The following is a 13,256-nucleotide window of genomic DNA, read 5'->3' as shown; positions in this document are numbered from 1 at the left end:
TTGCACTTCTCAGTCAGTGGTTCTGAGAAGAAATTCTACAAAACTTGGGAACACTTTTTAACATACTTCCATAACACCCAAATGATATAACATGACATGCATTTTACCTCTGCCCTTAAAATAAAAATAACAACTGACTTCATGGAAGTAGCTGCAGCTTTACTTGTTATTTATTTATTGCTAAATATTATGCCTTAAAACTACTCTGGACAATCAAAGGGACGGGGGGATGGGGGCGACAGGGAAGGGCTTTTTTATTTTATCCCAGCATTATTCAATGTCATTGTTATTGCTTCCTTTTCTTTCTTTTCTTTTAATGTATACTTTATAACAATGTGGAACACATCTGCCCAACCCTGATAATAAAAAGATTTTGGAATATTGCCATGCAAAAATATCGTGATACTATGCTGTATCGATTCCCCCTCCACCCCTACAGATGACCCACAGATACAGATACCCGTGCAGACACTGGGGAAAAATTTTCACACTGTGTTCTCTAACACTTAGTTAACACCTCAAGTCCAGCCATGTCAAACTTTATTTATATCACACATCTCATGCTGAAGCTATTGGGATGTGTTTTACAAAGCTTAGAAGGATAAAAGTAGTAAATACAGATTAAAGTAAAAAGCATAATGGAAACGTCAGTAAAGCAGATCAAAACAAAACAGGTTTTAAACTGGGTGTTATAGCCTTGTATATTTCTGTTGGAAAAATTATGTCGTAATAATGTTCTTTTACGGGGTGACTGGTATGTGTTGTAAAACTAAGAGTCACAAATGGGTAGTTTCCGCATGTAGTGGTACTATTCTATTTTATATTATTTTACAAACTGTTGGCAATGTGTGGTAGCGAAATCCAATCAAAATTTAGATTCAGTTCAACAGAGGTCTTAATTTTATGGTTTGGATTGTAATCTACAACCGGGAAACAATTTGTATCACGGTTGCCAAATCAGGGTGTCTGCAGGTCCTGAGAGTACATTTCAAATCTCGTGAATTATAAGGCCCTAAACGGTCTTAAAAAAAGTTAAAGCATATAAAATTCTGCAGTTCTGCTTAATGAGGTCTTAAAAATTATGTCTGCATCTCTGCATTAACTGTTTTTTCCTGTCTGGATGTTTGCTGACATGCAGATCGAGCTGAGTATATTCTGACGAATTTAAGCTATTTACATTTTCATACTTAAAGGTTTTCAATTTACCTTCATTGAGACTTGCACTCATGTACCATGCCGTTTTTTCAGACTCAACAGGACTGCAAAATGTGTGGACATTGTAGCCATTGTGATAATCCCAATAATGTTTTTGGGTCTCTCCCAAGGTGTGGGCAGTGAAAGCGTGGACTCTCTGGTGTTTGACACCCTGATCCCCAAACCCATGCTTCAGCGCTACATCTCTCTACTAAAGGAGCACAGGCGGGTTATCTTGTCTGGACCTAGTGGGACAGGAAAGACCTACCTGGCCAATCAGCTCTCTCAACATCTTCTGCTGCAGGAGGGGCGACCCCTGACCCCGCACTCTATTGTCACATTCAACGTAGACCACAAGTCGAGCAAGGTAAAGACACACTTTACGTTCATACAGGTGCACCATTACACTTGTTAGCTCATGTGGTATATGTACAAAACTCTTTGTGTTCATTACTTGTGTTAGTTACATATTCAGGGCATCAACCGGGTTAGATTATATACACCAGAACAAGTAAGATTAATTCTGCAACTCAAGGTATCCGCAACCAAAGTCAATGCGTTAATTCGCCAACAAAGTTTAAAAAAAAATGTTGAAAATTGTTTGCAATAATTGTTTTATTTAAGTCTCTCACAAACCTGTACCCACACATTCACACTCATACACACTCAGGTTCTTGTACTTGTATCTTTGCAAGGACACATTGATTACAATCATTCCCTAGCCCTTAACCCTAACCTTAACCATCAGAACTACTACATGCCTAACCTTAACCCTTGTCTAACCTTAACCTAATCCTAATTTTAACCCTAAAACCCAAGCCCCAACCCTGAAATAGACCCTTAAAGATGTGAGGATGGCCAAAATGTACTAAATTCGCAAAGGTGAGGACAAGAGGTCCTCAACAACAAAGCTCTGTTGTAAGCTCATAGCAGCTTACAGCATCTGAGAACAGAGTAGAAGCTCACAAACCAAAGTCAATATTTTCTTGCACACAATTTTACGGTGGAGGTTCAGCCTAAGGGTTAGGGTCTAGGGCTGAGGTTAGGGTAGCACAACAAGTGTCACTGGTTGAAAGAGTGAGAAGAAGGCGGTGCTTCTGCTGATCTAGGTTAGTAATCTGCTAACACACATCTCCCTTCTTCTCCCTCTAGGAGTTGCGTCAGTACTTGTCTGGCCTGGCAGAGCAGTGCAGTGGTGAATCAGGTGCAGAGAGCCCACTAGTGGTCATTTTAGACAACCTGCACCATGTCAGTTCTCTGGGAGAGATTTTCAATGGCCTCTTTAACTGCAAATACCAACGCTGGTCAGTGCTTAAAGATTCTTACATATTGCCATGCTTTCAACAACAACAAGTATTAATGTCTCCAAGAGTGTACTAGTTAAACTGGATGATAACACTTACGGTTTTCTTATTTCCCCCCACCCAGCCCCTACATCATTGGTACTATGAGCCAAGCCACATCTTCTGCTCCAAACCTCCAACTTCACCATAACTTCAGGTAAACCACAATGCCATTAATATGATCAATGCAGGATAATAAAATGTTTACTATGTTACAATAGTGCAGTCCACCAGATCCCAAAAAGTATTTTATCTCATCTACAAAATCTGATTATTTTCTGCCCAGGTGGGTTTTGTGTGCCAATCACATGGAACCTGTGAAAGGTTTCCTGGGTCGCTATTTGAGGAGAAAGTTGATCGAGATGGAGATAGGCAGTCGAACACGCAACATAGAGCTGGTGAAGATCATCGACTGGGTCCCACGCGTTTGGCACCACCTCAACCGTTTCTTGGAGGCACATAGCTCTTCAGATGTCACCATCGGTAAGTGGAATATATGGTATTTACTCAACACTATCAAAACTGCTACTTTGCTATTAAAAAATTAAAGCACATATCACTAAAGTGCAGATATTTACTTACTAGCTTAAATAAACGCACACAACAACACACCTGATATAATCAACATAGTGTAAAAGTGTCAATGTCACTGACCAGCTATGTGATGTTGCTCCCTGGTATCGACATAATCTCCAGTCAATTGTAGTATCACAACTGACAGTATTTTTTTTCTCTGACTTTGAGAATCATTATAAAACATGGTAGCAATCTATATGCAACTCTCAATAAGGAAGCCATTGGTTCCCTCTACTGGCGAAAAGCAGGAATACCAGTTATGAGCGGTATTGAAAGGCCCATGCACCAGTGTGAAAATGATACCACGGACAAGTTTTATTGTTGAAAAATCATTTCTTTAAAAAAATACAGCATTATGAAATGGTGTTAGGGAAACCACCTGCAGCTGAACATGGTCAAGACAAAGGAGATGGTGAATTTCAGGAAGAAGAAGGCCCCACCTTCTCCAGTCTGCATCAGTAGGAGTGATGTGGAGATCATCAAGTCCTACAAGTACCTGGGCGTTCAACTGGATGACAATCTTGAATAGTCCACCAACAACGAGGCCATCTCTCAGAAGGGCATGAGCCAGCTTTATTTCCTGAGAAGGCTCAGGGCCTTCAGTGTATGCAATAAGATGCTCCACATGTTCAGTGCATTGTTATGAGCACCATCTTCTATGCTATGGTGTGCTGGGGTGAAGGATGCCAACAGACAGAATAAACTCTTAAAGAAGGCTGGATCTGTCATTGGATCCAAGCTAGCCACACTGGAGGAGGAAGTGGAGGACAGAATACTGGCTAAACTACTTGCGATCCTGGGCAATGCCACCCCCTACACAACATGTTAGCCAAGCTAAAGAGCACCTTTAGCAACAGACTCATTCAACCCCAGTGTTTTAAGGAGCGATAAAGGAGGTCATTCCTGCCAGGTGCTATCAGACTTTACAATCCATCTGCCTTTGCCAGGCCTGCTGACATTGAACTGCTCATGGACTAATTTGCCTTCACGAGAACACTTTTATTAGTCTTATCTGTTGTCAATCAATCAGTCAAGTTGCATTTTATATGGTGCTTTTCTAGCTGCAACAGCCACTCAAAGCACTTATCATTTAGCACTTGTCATTTGTATTTTAATGTGCTGTAACGTTTTAATTTCCCTCCAGGGATTAATAAAGTCAACTATCTTATCTATCTAGAACAATAGAGTGGAGAGCTGTGTCTTACCTGTTTGCCCTTCAACCCCCCAATCCCTCCAGGGCCTCGCCTCTTCCTGTCTTGTCCCATGGACGTGGAGGGCTCCAGGGTTTGGTTCACTGACCTCTGGAACTACTCCATCATCCCATACATGTTGGAAGCTGTCAGGGAAGGACTGCAGGTAATCTGCACATATACACACACACACACACAGACACTCATCCAGACGCACACACACAAACACAACACGTGGGTATATTCGAAGATACACAGAGATGGGTACTTTTTCTTTCTTTTCTTTTTTTTTACTTTCACTTCAATCAGCCAAGAAATCACTGTGGGATTTTTCAAGGCAGTTCTGGAAGGGGAGAACATTAAACAGCAGATCAAGATAGATAAGAATACCTAACCACCTAACATGGGGAAAACAGTGTTGAGGCTGGCTAGGTAAAGTAAGGTCAGGTCTAATGTGGCATTTTAAGATCTCAAAGAGTTTCATTTTGAAATCTGCATTGTCTCTCTTTATAGCTTTATGGTCGCAGGGCAGCATGGGAAGACCCTGCCCACTGGGTGATTGACACCTATCCATGGTCAGCCACTCCCACTCAAGCCGATTGGCCCCCATTGCTGCAGCTCCGTCCAGAGGATGTAGGTTTCGATGGTTACTCTGCCCCCAGAGAAGGGATCAGGAAGGAACCCACACAGAGTGACAGTGATGCAGATCCACTGGTGAGTAAATCCATACACACCCTAAAAAAATTGTTTTGACATATTTCTAGCTGTTACTCAGCCTTAATTTAAAGCATACATTGTGACAGTGAGGTGTTGTGAAAGCCCCGCTCTCCTCCAGATCAGTTGATCAACTTCATACCCTAAACTTTGTCATCAACTTTGACAAGTTTTTGGCTGTACCTTAAAACAGCACCTAGCCTGAGGTTGAGGTTGCCAGCATCTGTACAGACTAGTACAGATCTCTTTCCACATGAGCTGAAAGACAGACAAATCCTTGTCCAGTCTAGAAATTGATAGCTTTTTTTTCTAACTCAAAAAACATGTTAAAAAGCTGTTTGCTAACTGTTACTTGCCAAATTGAATATTGACCACACCTATCTTCAAGACCCCCAGTACTGCTGGTTTTCTATCTTGCCAGATCGTTAATTATGTTCAACAGTTGTTCCAGTTTTAAAAACATCTTAATTTAGATGGCTATAATACCTGGCAGAATAAAAAACCAGCAGAAAGGGGAAGTCCTGAGGCTCAGAGTTGAAAATCACCAATACTATGTCTGCTAACTAAAATGGTCTGGCTACATCTAGTATAAACTCGGTGGCATAAACCAGCCCTTCAGGCTTGCAGCATACGAAATCTAGCAAACTAACTTTATCATTTGACCGGTCTGCCAGTACTAGCCAGTTTTTGTCAGCCCTTTCAACTCTCTCAAGTGGCGTCAGCATGGAAAAACAATTCCTGCGTTCACCATGTTTTGGAACCGAAATTGTCTCCTTCACATGTAACACAGCTGTGTTTTCTAGCTGCTTTCTTCCATTGTTGTTGTATCTTTGACTTCCATGCACTTTGGTCACCAGTTCTACTCTCATAGCCAAAACCCAGCTCGGTGCTAATGGAAGCCATGTGATCTACTGCTACCCCATAGCCAATGGTGCACTGTCCAAAACATGTTGGAACATCATTAATAAAAGCTTATCTCAGGCAAACAATGGGGTTTAAGCATGGTAAACACACAGTCTCAAACATAAACAGTCCTTTCATGTATAATATACTCTTTATTGATATTTTAGATTGATGACTGTCATGAAAATGTCATTACTGGCCACCCACCCATTGTAAAGTGATTTTTTTTTTAATTTTCTATCTAAATCCCCAGATGAACATGCTAATGAGGCTGAAGGAAGCAGCAACTTCCTCCAGCCCACAGAGCTATGACAGTGACTCCAATAGCAACAGTCACCAGGACGACATCCTGGACTCATCACTGGAGTCAACCTTGTGATGTCATCAAATTTCTTGAACGTTTTGGATCCTCTTCCTTTCCCATGTGGTCGACGACTTCTCCTCGAGATTTTGATTTCATGCCCCATAAATAGAGCCACCTTAACTTGGGTGCAGGTAACCCAATATTAAACAAAGGAGAAAACTGCATTTCAGAAAATGGGCAACAATAGTTTCAGTTCAACCGGTCTATTATTTTTCACCGCAGTGGCCATTGGATCCTCTGTTAGGGGTCCTGTTGTCATCATGTACTTCAAATACAGCACAATGAAAACATGCTGCACATGAGGCATTACCATAACTGATCATTTTCTTCGTACACCAGCCAGAAGTCCACTGCCTCCATCGTTTTGTCTGTTCTGAGCCGAAACATGCACCGTCAGCACATCATTCCCCCCCCCCTCCCCGGCTGCAGTGCACTAAACCTGGCTGCAGGTGGGGCTACAGGCTCCCTTATCTGGAGCTTCACGTTGGAGGAACGGAGCCTGAGAGCACAAAAAGTTAGGCCATTGGTGAATGAACGGCTAGCCAGCCAACCCCTGCCCTTTCTGCTGTATGGCAGGGGTTACTAAGGGTGCCTCTATATTTTTTAAGCCTTTTAGAGGGTTCAAGATTATCGGCTAGATACACAAGCAAGCTCTTCTGTGGAGGTAAACACGTATGCTGTTCCTGTTAGTTTATAAAGTCCACTTCTACTGCTCAACTTTTTCAGTTTTCGCATTCACCTCTCTTAACCCTCGGACATCACCATGCATTTTGGCCCAGATGGGCTGTTGTAGCACAAATCTCTTTTGGTGCTGGACTTGATTAAACAAACAATGCCTTACTCTTTTTATAGCTGACTATGTGCATTAGCTACTTCTTTATTTGTCTAAACGGCTGTAAACTCACAGGGCTCAAAGTCAACACTCCCCCTGAACTCTTCTGCAAATGGCGACGAGGCGTCTCGGGGAGGAGCGTTGACATTTTGTCATATCAAACACCAATGCCATGGTATGGAGAAGTGAATGAAAACCAACACCTGGGGTTTAATGAAATACAAGGCATGAATGACCCAGTGCTGGAAACATTGTACATATTTGACAACCAGCAAGAAAACAAAGAAAAATGATAGATTTGATTGGTGCTTGAAATCAATACCCTTTTGTATTGTCTAGGTGGGAAAGATTAAGAAATTATGTTAATTTTATACCTCATCAAACTAAACCATGACCCCGAGCTTTTACCAAGCCTGTTGTCTGCTTGGATATTGAGTTGTGATGAGCAAAAATCATCATGTTAGATTTATTATGTGATAATTAGTGTACGTATATGCTGCTTTGTCCATAGTGATATAATTTACCAGAGAAGATGGTATAAAAGGTACTTGTGGGTGAAAAATATGTGGAATTGTTTGACTTCATTTCTGTGGATTGAGAAAAAAAAAGTATTGTAATTATTTCCCTCGAAGCCTGCCTTTAAGGAATGGTGGACTTTTTGTGTGTCTGTCGTTGAGTCCAGCGTTGCTTCCATTGCTCTTCAGTGTTTGAGTCTCAGCCACTGATTCTATGCAACATTCATTTTGATCTCAAAATGGATGCCGAACCCGAGTGTGTCCTCAAGCCATGTTGTGGATACTTTTTGGACTTGTGCCCCACATTCTTTCTCCATATACTGTATGTTTTTGTTTGTTTTGTTTTTGTTTTTTGCATTTAAAGAGACTCTTGCTATATGGTAGATGTAAGCACAAAGAAACAGGTTTTGTATGTTTGTTCGTCTTGTGTTAAAGCCTGCTTCGAGAGGTGTGGATGTGAAAATGTATACGGCCAGTCTTTTGGATTAAGATACTCGCAAACTCCATGAATGTTTAGCCTTCTTTGCTATGTACATTTATAAATGTAACATAACTTTGTACATAATTGATTACGTTGTAACATTTTGATGACTCTTTTCTAGATGATTTGTAACAGTACTTGAAGAGGAGTATTTTGTGTACAGTCTCTTTACATCAGAGCAGGCTGATGTGGTTTTATCATCACCGGTCTGTCCAGGGCTCTGGGAATTAAACCTGATATCACTGTACTAGTCTTAAATTATTGTGATTCAATAAAATTAATGATTATTTATGGCTGAACGTTATGTTATGTTCATTCCCCTTGTCTTTTAACGCCACATGGCAAATATGATGGGATAACGTTGCACAACGGAAAATGAATGACAGTTTGTTGACAATTTTATTTGGTATTTGTACAAAAAGCGTGAAATAAACATATGTACAGTACATAATACAACCAATCCATATAAATTATTCACGAAATAGCTACATTTTCTCTCAATAAACAACTCTATTAAAAGTCAAAAGGTGAAAGTAACTCGATATTCTTGGCATAAAATTTCCATACAAAAATTGTACAAAATACTGTACAATTGAAAAGAGCTGTGCAAAACAGCAAATCCTTTATTTATATATGTCGTGCATTGTGTTGTAGAGTGACAGGAATGTGTCGTTTGTGGTTAAACAGTTTGAGACGAGGACGTTGAGCTCCGCTTCATACGACTCCGCCCTACACAGTTTGTTCGTTTCGTTTTTTCATTAGCTACAGCTCTCATATAAACACTGATCACATCTTCATATATATATGTTTTTTCTTTTGTTTATTTTTGAAAATAAATTAAGATACTGTTATTTCTTCATCGTCCGACTCTGAGAAGTCCGAGTGCTTGCTAGAGAGGGAGGGCGAGGAGGCGTCCGAGCCTCGCGCGTTCAGCAGCGGGACGCTCGCCGCCGGCGAGTGGCACAAGTCCGGTACGCGCAGGAGGTGTCCTCTGCCGAACGAATCTTCCTCGTCCTCCTCGTCCTCCTCTTCGTCGGCCGACGATTTTTTGCCCACGTCGCTGAGGTCCGGGTGTGGGTTGGTTTTGGTGGGCAGGGTTTGCTCGCGGCAGCCCCCGGAGGACAGGAGTTCGCGCTCCTTGGAGTTGCGCCACTTCATGCGCCGGTTCTGAAACCAGATCTTCACCTGACAAACAGAGAGAGGCCAGAGAGACTATGAGTGAAAGCGTGTCAATCACACGGGTGAGACGGCGCATTGGTCACGCTATACGCTGCTAAGGAGTCGCGTACCAGGTCCGTCAGCCTACGATATGGGTGAGTCTCTTTTTCACAAATGCACCTTTTTACTCTGAGCGTATAAGTTATTTTTACGAGACCTTTGACCTACGGTGGCTACGAATACGCCTACTTGAGTCTAGTAAAACTAAAATTGTAATTTAGTGGAAGGATCCCCAAATAATTGTAATATAAACACTTGTTTGTGACTATGTGCTTGTTTTGTACCGAAGGTAACTTGGTTTCATTGAAGACCGCCTTTTGGGACCCCCCCACCCACACACACACACACACACACACACACACTCTCTCTCTCTTTCTCGCTCTCTCCTCTCGCTCTCTCCTCTCGCTCTCTCTATCTCTCTCGCTCTCTGTGGGTCACAGCCACGAGTTAATAGTGCGTGTGATGTTTTTGTTTTGACTACCTGGGAGTCTTTCAGGCCGAGCTTTGAAGCCAGTTTCTTCCTGTCGGGCTTGCTGATATACTTCTGTTTCTGGAACATTCTCTCCAGGGCCTTGCGCTGGACGTCGGAAAACACCGCCCGTCTCAGCATCCCTCTTCGCGGTTTCCCCCTGGCTGCCAAAGGCCACGAGAAGGTTCCGGGGATGGGCACAACCGATGAAGATGCTGCGAAAAGAAAATACAGGGAAAACATTGATTTGTTTTTTTTCTTTTTTTCTTCGTGGTCAACACCTCTCTCTCAGTGCCCACTATTCTCGCAATAGCTGCAGAGGAGAAGTTTCCTGTTTGCTATGGCTTTTCCTCTGTTTGCGTCCCAAACTTTTCAACCTCTCGCTATTGAATGTGCTTTTCCCACTCGGGCTGTGCAATACGTCTCCGTTTTGAGTGAAATGGCACGAGGTGACTAATTAGCACATTGGCCGTTCCCCAACCGCATTGGTATGGTAAAGAGGTAGCATATCCTTTAAGGAACCCCGTGAGGGCGGATAGAGGAGTTAATAAACCGTGAACGGTAATTGTGTAGTAATGAACTAACGCAGAAAAGACTTTGGACAGGCGGCGAAGGCCATATATTATCGCAACAAAAGGAGATTTACACTTTCAAACTAAACACCACTGCATACCAGAATACTGATGACTGGGGGCCCACGGTGCACTTTTTTTTCTTTTTTTTCCTGCCCTCAAATCATTTTCATTAAATGAACACGAAAAGCTATTCAGGACGCTCGAGTTGTTTTGTGGTGGCATTCAACGGAGCCCATGAAAAGACTCTATCTCCATTATGGTTTGTCTGAATGAAAGCAAGGACTAGCGACTTTATAGACTTTTCTAAGATTATTCTTTATCTCACCTCGTTGATTGGCCCGGGTTTAGGGCATGAAGAGTGAGTGAGTGGTGTATAAATACATTTATATATTTATATATATATGAGGTAAGCTATCCTATGAGCCGGGGCCGCTATGAAGACATGGACGAGGCGTTGTGATGGGCACTTCAGCGCATCTTCAGTTTTTACTTTTCCACCAAGCTTCGCCATGATACAGAAGCTTTTCTCGGTTGTTGTTGTTGTTGTTGCTCTTGTTGTTGTTGCTGACTTCCTCTACAACTTTAGCTGCCCTGTGCCCGCACCCCTGAATAATGAACAACAACACGCTATGTGGTCTTGTGAGAATATTGAACACTCTCAATAGCGCCTAATAGGGAAATTAGTGCATGACTGGTTTCACGCCTTTGGCCCGCCTGGTAAAAGTCACTCTCCGGGGTGTGTGGGTGGTTCGCCCGGTGGGAGCTGACCACATTGGTCATGGTGCTGAAAGCTTTGTTGGCCGCCCAGTGGCCCAGTGGCCCTGCGCTGTGGGAAAACGCGGGACCGTGGAAATACCAAAACGCCCCCGATGGAAAGAAGGGGGACTAACTCGCACCCCGCCTCAAATTTAGAGCGTGACGATTTGGCATAATTGGTTAATTAGGGGGTGGGTGGGACCGGGCAGGGGCACAGTCGGCGGCCCCCATTAATAAGACATTGATTTCTTCTTCTTCTTCTTCTTCTTCTTCTTCTTTTTGGCTAGGTATGTGTCCCGAGTCGACAACTGTTTCAAATTAAGAGCTGGGAAATTAAATGTAGGCCTACACTACCGTATTACATATAATAATGTCGCAATATGTTACCCTGCATTTTCAATAGGGGCAGGAAATTGCAGAAGCTAAAGAAGGACGGGTCTGAGACACAAATTGGAGGAAAGAAAAAAAAGAGTCAAGAGATGTCTAGGCGTAAACCTGGTCTTACCTGGTAAATATGGTGCCCTAAATATGGGGTGAAAGGACCCGTCAAAGTAGGGGAGTGGGAAGGCCTTGGCATGAACGCTGTGAAGTGTGGGAGGGGAGGATGCTGTGGACGGAAATCATATACGTTTAAACATTTGGTCTGACGAGATGCAAGAGAAAACAGCACACGTTATAACGTCACGATATAACACCACTGCGGCGGCCTTCCGCCATTTTACTAACCAGTCTTTGGTGATGGCGCCAGAATGGCGCTGACTCCGAACTTAAGAAAAGTTGACTCTTTGCCGCTCGGCACCGACGTTTTGGGCGAACACGAGTCCCGCGTCACGGCGGCCGCAGACGCCCCGCCGCTGATGGACATGGCGGCGGCTGTGGTCGCGAGGGAGACGCTGGCCGGCGGGACCGTCCTGCTGACGTAGGGCGCCGGCCTGCTTATCCGCAGCAGGTCCTCCACCAGGAAGCTGGAGTGGGCCGGGAAGGTGGGTGGCAGGGACTGGTGGAGCTGCAGAGGCGTGGCGGGCCGGTACAGCCCCGGGTACAGGGCTGGAGGCGCAATGAGGCTTGGGATCATCATCGTCCCGTCTCCGGAGAAACACCAAAATAGCTGCTGAGGTACTCCGTATGAGCAAAGGGAATGTCCTGTCTGAAAGGTTTGTAACTCTTCTGCTTTCCCCACTCCAGGGAACGGCGTTTTATAGCGGCCTGCCCCCCCCCTCCACCCCCAGCTCCCCTTTCGGGACTGACAGCCTTAACAATGGGGTTCAACAAAGTTCTCCACATGGGCTGCTTTCATGCGTTACCCCCGGCGTGCTGATTGGCCAGAGAGCGCAATTTATGATTGCATTAGACTTCATAAGCAAGTAACACACAATGTCGTTTCCACAAAAGAGGCGCAGTCATCAATTTTAGCATGTTGACCACGTTCCTTTTGAGATCGCGTGAATTTGTTTTGTTTTGACGGAGGCGCAAGTGGTCTAATTAAAGACCAGGCTTTAAAGATTCAAACATTGTAAGACTTTTAATGAGGACTTAACTCTAAGAAATGGCTATCCTCCATTCAGGACCCTCACATGCATACCGCATCATCTATAGTCAAGCCAGCAAATTACTCCGAAAAGGACAACATAGGCCTTCTTTTGGCACCAACAACCCAAATACAATGGCGTGGTACCCCTGCGATATAAGCTGCTCATGCGCAATAACGTTTGACAGTGTTAAAATACTACCTTTATTTGTATTATTATTGCTATTATTATTATGGCACTGCTTGTGGTTTAAGTAGGCGCGTCCTCCACTATCTCAGATGTAAATGAGTTTTAGGGTTTCATGGGATTCTCAACACTCAATCTGGACCCGGTCATGGGATGGTGTGTTAAAGGGATTTCTGCTATCAAAACGCTTTAACAGATGTGTTAAATATCACGGGGGTTTGCAAAGTCTTCATTCAGCGCGCGGGCCCGCTGCCCATCGCGCGCGGGAGAAGTGTGCGGCCCTGACCACGGCGCCGCTGATCCTGTTAACCATGAACTAACTGTCAGCCTCAGCTGCGCCTTTCTCTCCTTCCCCCTGTCGTCCTCCCAAAGGCCCGCTGCCGTGGAGAAAAGGCTGTGTTTCTAAAGACG

General features: G+C 43.7%; 2 protein-coding genes across 2 annotated transcripts in view; one reads left to right on the top strand and one right to left on the bottom strand.

Moving 5' to 3' along the window:
- Positions 1 to 6,674, top strand: part of nav2a (neuron navigator 2a) — a 132,754-nt gene extending 126,080 nt beyond the window's left edge. Inside the window, exons 34-40 of the mRNA XM_056279088.1 lie at positions 1,326 to 1,561; positions 2,347 to 2,498; positions 2,623 to 2,694; positions 2,824 to 3,020; positions 4,351 to 4,469; positions 4,817 to 5,017; positions 6,174 to 6,674. Of these exons, the coding sequence (XP_056135063.1) occupies positions 1,326 to 1,561; positions 2,347 to 2,498; positions 2,623 to 2,694; positions 2,824 to 3,020; positions 4,351 to 4,469; positions 4,817 to 5,017; positions 6,174 to 6,299 (1,103 nt within the window). The 3' untranslated portion in view covers positions 6,300 to 6,674. The remainder of the gene's footprint in view (positions 1 to 1,325; positions 1,562 to 2,346; positions 2,499 to 2,622; positions 2,695 to 2,823; positions 3,021 to 4,350; positions 4,470 to 4,816; positions 5,018 to 6,173) is intronic.
- A 2,275-nt stretch (positions 6,675 to 8,949) lies between these two features.
- Positions 8,950 to 12,208, bottom strand: dbx1a (developing brain homeobox 1a). The gene is made up of 4 exons (XM_056279180.1): positions 11,857 to 12,208; positions 11,636 to 11,737; positions 9,812 to 10,014; positions 8,950 to 9,297 (listed from the first exon to the last, which is right to left on the bottom strand). Exons 1-4 carry the CDS (start codon positions 12,206 to 12,208, stop codon positions 8,950 to 8,952), a joined length of 1,005 nt encoding a protein of 334 aa, XP_056135155.1.
- Positions 12,209 to 13,256: the final 1,048 nt, after the last annotated feature.

Source organism: Lampris incognitus, chromosome 4, assembly GCF_029633865.1.
Source record: "Lampris incognitus isolate fLamInc1 chromosome 4, fLamInc1.hap2, whole genome shotgun sequence".
NCBI lineage: Eukaryota > Metazoa > Chordata > Actinopteri > Lampriformes > Lampridae > Lampris > Lampris incognitus.
This window is presented reverse-complemented; position numbering and strand designations above follow the sequence as displayed.